This window comes from Haliaeetus leucocephalus, unplaced genomic scaffold (assembly GCF_000737465.1).
Source record: "Haliaeetus leucocephalus isolate CR32 unplaced genomic scaffold, Haliaeetus_leucocephalus-4.0 Scaffold336, whole genome shotgun sequence".
Taxonomy (NCBI): Eukaryota; Metazoa; Chordata; class Aves; order Accipitriformes; family Accipitridae; genus Haliaeetus; species Haliaeetus leucocephalus.
In genome coordinates this window covers 25,115-31,535 of record NW_010972772.1, presented here as the reverse complement: position 1 = coordinate 31,535, position 6,421 = coordinate 25,115, and the positions used below count along the sequence as shown (strand labels likewise).

Genomic DNA, 6,421 nt, shown 5'->3' with positions numbered 1-6,421 from the left:
CAGCGGGAGTGGAGCAGCGCGGGACGATGCGGTCGAGGATGAGCGGGGGGCAGCGCTCGGGCTGGAGCCGTGGGGAGCCGGGGCCGCCCAGGAAGGGGCGCGGGGGGGGGGGGGGAGGCCGCCGGGGAGCACAGCCCCGAGTAGCGGCCGGGGCGGGGGGGAGGCGACGGGAGAACGGGGGCGTTCCGTGCGGTCCATGGGAGGGACGCACAGGGTTCCCGGAGAGCGGGGTGGGTGCAGGCCACCCTCACCGGAGAGGGTGCGAGGCAGGCGGGGCGCTGCGCCCGGTACGTCGCCACTCTCCCGCCCCCGCCGGCTGTGGTACCCCCTGGGGGCGGGATGGGGGGGTCCGAACCCCCGGGGAGCCCTCTGCCCGCCGCGTGGTGGTGGGGGGGGGCACAAGTCTGATCCTATCCCTCTCCCTCCCCAGGCATCCAGGAGAAAGTGCGTCCTTGTCGATCACCACACCTGAGAGCAGGTAGGGGAGGGGGGGGTGGAACCCCGCGGTGACCGGCACCCCGCAAGGGAGCAATGCCGCGTAGCTGCGGGTCCCGGGCCTGACTCACCCCGTCTCCTCCCCACCCCCCCACAGCCCTGCACTGGCCCAGAGGTGACAATGGCAGCCGAGGGGCTGCCTGTGGGGGGACCCGCCAGTGCCCTGCCTGGCTGGGAACTGGAGGCCTGGTACCAGGACCTGCAGGAGGTGCTGGCAGCAGCAGAGCCCAACGGGCCATCCGTACCCTGGGGGGCTGAGCAGGTGAGCTGAGCAGCCAGCAACACCCCTGGCGGGGGGGGCACAAGGCAGGGATGCTTGTCACCAGGGGCTGGCTCCTCCTCTCTCCCTGCAGGCAGAGCTGGCTCCACTGTGGGGCACAGGGGGAGCTGGCGGTGGTCCAGAGGGCTGCGAGCTGGATGCTGTCCTGGCTGCTGAGCTGCTGGAGCCAGAGAGCACAGCTGGCACAGAGCCTGCGGGACTGCCGGGTTCAGCCTCCAGCAGGAGCTCCCCACCCCAGCTGGGTGCAGAGGACGATAAGGCAGGGGCAGCTGCATGGTGTGGGGTGAAGAGGAAGAGGTGCAGTGGCATGGTGGCAAGCAGGGAGCTGGCCAAGCGCCGGGAGCAGGCCAACGAGCAGCGAGTGCTGGAGCTGACAGCCCACAATGAGCAGCTCCGGGAAGAGATCCGGCGGCTCAGCGCAGAGGTGGAGCGCACACGGGCAGCCCTCATCGACCACATTGTGAACCTCCGCCGGGCTTAGGTGCCAATGCTGCCCCACAGCTAGTGGGGCAAGGACTCCACTGCCCCTACGGACCTAGGAGGCAGCCATGAACTGGAGGGGCACTGCCCCACTGGCACAGACTGATGCTGTGGGGAGGGTATCACTTCTGTATGCGATTGTATAGTTTTTGCATTTTATTACATGCATATAACCACCAGCCAGCACCACTCAGTCTTCTCTCTGGGTAGCGCTGGGGCTGCCAGAGCTACAGCAGAGCCAGGTGCTATTTCTTCCGCTTCCCCTTGGGCACAAGGACTTCAGGGCTTTTGCCCTCTGCTAGTGCCAGTTGCTTCTTCAGCTCCAACAGCTTTGCCACCTCTGCGTCAACCTGGGCCTTCTCTGCCTTGTTGGCCTTCAGCTGCCGAACATGGTTGCCCTGGGGTGGGGGGCGGAATGATAAGGAATGATAAGGGTTTGGCAGGGTAAAGGGCAAGACAGGACCAGCCCCCAGCACCACTCACCTGCTTGGCCACCTCCTCTGTCAGCTCCTGGATCAGCTGGGGGTCACCTGGAGCCGTGAGGGTCACTGAGGCTGGAGGGGTCTGTTTGGCCTGTGGAAGGACAGAAATAGGTGTGAGCTCTGGTCCCAGGCCCCAGAGGCAGAGCTCTGCACCACCACCACCCTCCTCATGCTGGAGAGGGGTGGGTTGCTGCAGCACCACTGAGGCAGTGCCAGGGAGATACCTGGGGCTCTACAGCAAGATCTTCAGGCTGGGAAAGGGAAGACAGCAAGTGAGGAGGGACAGAAAGCAGAGGTGGAGAGGCAAGGAGGTGTCCAAGGTGGAGGAGCTGTGGGGGCACCGAAGCATCCACTCACCTGCCCTCCCCCGAAGCGCTTGCGCAGGGCTTCAATCTGGTCGTGCTCCAGCTTCTGGAAAAGGGGGCTCACCTGGAGCCAGGAAGAAGAGGGGTCACCCCTGCAGGGCCAGCACCCCCAATCCTACCCACATACTGCCCAGGGAGGCACAGCCTGCATTCCCCCTGCGACCTACAGTGCCCACACGATGCCCAGGCGGCAGGGTGCAGGTGAAGTTGTGGCTCAGGATGAAGCAGTCCGGGGGGATGCAGAGCTGCCCCTGGATGGCCAGGCTGACGCTAGGCATGTAGGGCTGTAACATGACAGCCAGCATGGAAGCCATGTTCACCGCCACACCGGTCACTGTGCCAGCACGTTGCCTGTGGGGCAGGAAACCCTCCATCAATGCCAGCTCCCAGCCCTGCCCCCCCCCCCATCCCCCTATCTCTCCCTACCTGTCCTTTTCATCCCCCTTGATCCGCTTCCACGGCTCATTCACCTGGATGTACTGATTGCCATGGCGAGAGATACTGAGGATACATCTCAGGGCATCACGGATGCTGGCGGGGAGGGGTAGAGGAGGGCTGAACACTTGCTGTAGGTCAGGTCTCTGCCCTCCACCCTCACGACAATTCAGCCCTGCTCCAGCCCCAGGCTTTCAGCTACCCACCGGACTTTCTCCAGCAGCTGATGGTACTGGTGCAGCTCCAGGGTGACGCGGGCCAAAAGCCTCTTGTCATCTGGTGTCAGGACCATGTCTGGGACAGTGCCACCAAAGAACTTGCAGACGAACATGCCAGCTCTGGGGACAGAGGTGGAGCAGGTGTGAGCACAGCCTGGGGACAGAGATGGCCCCTGCCACCGCCAGGGTGTCCCAGAACCTGTTGATGAAGTTGCCCAGGTTGTTCAGCAGCTCTGAGTTGTTCTTGAGCATGAGGTCGGTCCAGGAGAAGGTGCTGTCCTGCCCTTCGGGTCGCAGGTACAACAGGTAGAAGCGCCAGATGTCCGCAGGGATGCCTGTGTCCTTGGCCATGTCCCCAAACACTCCCACACCCCGGCTCTTGGAAAACTTCCCATCCTCGTAGTTCAGGTACTCTGGGGAGGGCAGGAGAGACCCCACCATGGGGCCCAAGCATGGGCCTAGCCCTCTCTCAGGCAGGGAACAGCCCCACAACACAGGGAGACACTGTCAAAGTGCCGATAGGTTCATGCTGAACTCAAAGGGGCTTCCAAGTCAAGGAGGGCAAATGCAGTTCTGTGCCCATGCAGGGCAGACTGGACTGTTCCCAGGACTGAGGTAAAGCAGGGAAGTGTGGTGACCCCCCACTCGGTACCTGTAGCAATGAGGTGGTTCACCAGGGTGTAGTTGTCATCAGCACCCAGGAGTGAGCAGGGGAATATGACACTGTGGAATGGGACGTTGTCCTTGGCCATGAAGTTGTAGAGCTCAACCTGATAAGTAGGGGGAGGAGGTGGGGGGGATATCAGTGGACCCTGGTGTCCAGCTCTGTTCTTGCCTCCACCCTGCAGCAGCACCAGGCTCCTACCTGCTGTGGGTTCTTCCACCACCTCTCCCACTGGTCGGTGTAGTTGGCTGTAATGGACAAGTAGCCAATGGGAGCATCAAACCACACGTAAAAAACCTGAGGGGAAAGTGATACATGAGCAGGGGACCCCCCCAGGCAGGGCACCTGGGGACAGATGCTGCAACCAAGGGGCCAGGTGGGAACCACCTTGTCACGGAAACCATCAAGGGGCACAGGTGTGCCCCACTTCAGGTCACGGGTGATGCAGCGAGGTTTGAGCCCATCCCGGATCCAGGAGCGAGTGATGTAGCGAGCGTTGGCTGTCCAGTCCCCTGTGGCCCAGGACTGCTCCAGCCAGGGCTCCAGCTGCTCCTCCAGCTGTGGGGGAACACACGGGGATGGTCAGTGGTACCAGGGGGTGCCCCATCCCTTCCCCACTCTCCCAGGGATAAAGCGCACCTTGGGTAGGTCCAGGAAGAGGTGCTGGGTAGGTTTCACCACAGGGACGCCCCTGCAGAGCTTGCATTGTGGATTCTGTCGGAAGGAGAAACCAGGACAAGGCTGAGGGTCCCAGGCAGAGCTGGCGGGGGGGTGTGGGGTGGGGTGGTCCCCAGAGGGATCCTGTCCCACCTTCAGCTCCACAGCATTGATGAGTTTGCCACATTTATCACATTGGTCCCCCCGGGCCTCCTCATAGCTGCAGAAGGGGCAGGTGCCCTCCACAAAGCGGTCGGCCAGGAACCGCTGGCAGTCCTCACACTGCAGCTGCTCCACAGTGTCTTGCAGCAGGAAACCACGGGCCAGCAGGCGCTGGAAGATGTCCTGAGCAATCCTAGGACAGGAGAGGAAGAGCAAGGGGTCAGCCCCCATCAGCTAGAGAACCCTGGAGAACCATAAAGCACCCTCAGCCAGGCATGCTGGGGCTCCCCCCAACATTCCCCAGCACCAGTCCCTCCATATGAGCCCCTGGGGGACACAGCCGCTCACATGGTCTGGTACGGTGTGGTAGTGCGGCCAAAGTAGTCGAAGGAGATGTCAAACCAGCGGTAGATGTCAGCATGGATGGTGTTGTACTTGTTGCAGATCTCCTGGGGCGTCAGCCCCTCTTCCACCGCCTTGGTCTCAGTGGCTGTGCCATACTCGTCCGTGCCACACACATACAGCGTGTTCCAGTTCCGCAGGCGGCAGTACCTACAGGCAGGGGCCTGTGACACCCGTGCAGCTGTTGGGGGCAGTACAGCCCTCCATGATGATCCCCCAGCAGCTTTCCCACAGCCAGGTCTCACCTGGCAAAGGTGTCAGCACTGAGGACGCAGCCAATGATGTTGCCGAGGTGGGGCACGTTGTTCACATAGGGCAGAGCGCTGGTGATCAGGACATTCCTCATGCCCTCCACGGGCAGCCTGGCATAGACAGGGCAGTCAGAGCAGGCACAAAGAGCAACAGGGCCACCCCAGAACAATGTGGCATCAGTCTGGGAGCCCCTGCCAGGCCCCTTGGAGGTCTGGGACAGCCAGCCGTAGTGTCGTCTTGGAACTCACACAGGTTTCTGAGGCTGCCAAGGCTTGGGCAGTGCCGCAACACCGCGGGCCCAGGCGTCCACAGCAGCTGTGATTTCCTCCTCTGTCAGGGCAGGCTCAGAACCTTCTTCCTCCTGTGGGGAATGCTAGTCCCAGTGAGGGTCTGCATGCCTGTCACCGCCAGCCCCACAGGGGCCCATCCCTCGGGCAGGGCTGAGCAGGGGGCCAGGGCTGCACCTCGGGCTCGTTACTGGTGGCTCTCTCCATGGCCAGGCAGGGCGGAGGCTGCTTCTGCAGGTAGGACTTGAACTCCAGCAGTGCCTTGGGCATCAGAACAGAGTCGGCAGCTTTCCTGCAGGCCTCCGAGAGCGTCATGCTCTGGAACCAGGTCCTCAGCACCTGCAGCTCACCTTGGGGGAGCAAGGGAGATAGAGAGAGCGCAGCATGATTCTTACAATCATAGGAACACAAGCAATGCTCCCCCTCGGTACCCCTATTTCACTCTTACTTGGCAGGCTGGTCTCATCCTGGAGGACAGGGAACAAGGTACCCCACACAACCACATCAGCCACTGACTTGGTGTCCTGGGCCAGAGAAGCAGAGTCAGGCCTTGAGGCAGCCTCAACCCAGGCTCAGGGCTCTGCCTCGGGGCAGGCAGCAGGGAGCTCAGCTCTCCAGGGAGAAGGGCCCACTCACCCCACAGCCCCACTCACCCCACAGCCCCACTCACCCCAGCGAGGTAGGCAGTGCCTCTCCTGGACAAGTTCTGCTCTATATGGGCCAGCAACTTCCCCAGGACCTCCACTGCCTCCAGCCCTTTCCTGCCGTGCACCAGCTGAGCGTACAGGGCAGCTGATGCAGCCGGCTGAGGGAGCAGAAAGAGGCAGAAAAGGGGTCAGGTAGGGCCGGGCCCGGGGGTGGGAAGCCGCCAAACCCCGGGGCACCCACCTGTAGCTCAGTGGCCTCCCACTCCAGCCACTGGTTGGTGAGGTCGGTGGGCTCCTCTCCGCGGGCCAGGAAGAAGAACCTGGGGGGAATTGGGGGGGGGGGGGGCTGGAGGCTGCGAGGCCGTGCCCCACGCCCCCCTCCCCAGCACTCCGTACTCACTGGCAGATGGCGTTGGGGGAGAAAAGGACGGTGCCGCTGTCCAGCTCCAGCGCGGGCGCCCACGGGGGGCTCAGCGGGGCGAGGGGCCGGTCTGCAGGGGGGGGGGGGGGAAGCAGGCCCGTCAGGCCCGGCGGCGGCCCCCGCCGAGGGGTGGGGATCACCGGGGCCGGTGCTAGGGGGGGGTCCCTGCCGGGG

At 63.4% G+C, this 6,421-nt stretch overlaps 2 protein-coding genes across 2 annotated transcripts in view; one reads left to right on the top strand and one right to left on the bottom strand.

Annotated features, from left to right (window-relative positions):
• The first annotated feature begins 10 nt into the window (after positions 1–10).
• DDIT3 (DNA-damage-inducible transcript 3) lies at positions 11–1,386 on the top strand. The gene is made up of 4 exons (XM_010571504.1): positions 11–95; positions 431–478; positions 593–757; positions 849–1,386. The coding sequence occupies exons 3-4, from the start codon at positions 617–619 to the stop codon at positions 1,254–1,256; spliced, it is 549 nt and encodes a 182-aa protein (XP_010569806.1). The 5' UTR covers positions 11–95; positions 431–478; positions 593–616; the 3' UTR covers positions 1,257–1,386.
• A 91-nt stretch (positions 1,387–1,477) lies between these two features.
• Positions 1,478–6,421, bottom strand: part of MARS (methionyl-tRNA synthetase) — a 6,883-nt gene continuing 1,939 nt past the window's right edge. Inside the window, exons 2-21 of the mRNA XM_010571508.1 lie at positions 6,227–6,398; positions 6,068–6,146; positions 5,850–5,984; positions 5,628–5,703; positions 5,357–5,529; positions 5,141–5,253; positions 4,886–5,002; positions 4,587–4,790; positions 4,230–4,431; positions 4,059–4,133; positions 3,807–3,977; positions 3,621–3,716; positions 3,408–3,525; positions 2,955–3,168; positions 2,744–2,875; positions 2,529–2,633; positions 2,270–2,453; positions 2,095–2,166; positions 1,739–1,828; positions 1,478–1,653 (exon numbers count right to left, since the gene is read on the bottom strand). Coding sequence (XP_010569810.1) covers positions 1,501–1,653; positions 1,739–1,828; positions 2,095–2,166; positions 2,270–2,453; positions 2,529–2,633; positions 2,744–2,875; positions 2,955–3,168; positions 3,408–3,525; positions 3,621–3,716; positions 3,807–3,977; positions 4,059–4,133; positions 4,230–4,431; positions 4,587–4,790; positions 4,886–5,002; positions 5,141–5,253; positions 5,357–5,529; positions 5,628–5,703; positions 5,850–5,984; positions 6,068–6,146; positions 6,227–6,398 — 2,681 coding nt within the window. The 3' untranslated portion in view covers positions 1,478–1,500. The remainder of the gene's footprint in view (positions 1,654–1,738; positions 1,829–2,094; positions 2,167–2,269; positions 2,454–2,528; positions 2,634–2,743; positions 2,876–2,954; positions 3,169–3,407; positions 3,526–3,620; positions 3,717–3,806; positions 3,978–4,058; positions 4,134–4,229; positions 4,432–4,586; positions 4,791–4,885; positions 5,003–5,140; positions 5,254–5,356; positions 5,530–5,627; positions 5,704–5,849; positions 5,985–6,067; positions 6,147–6,226; positions 6,399–6,421) is intronic.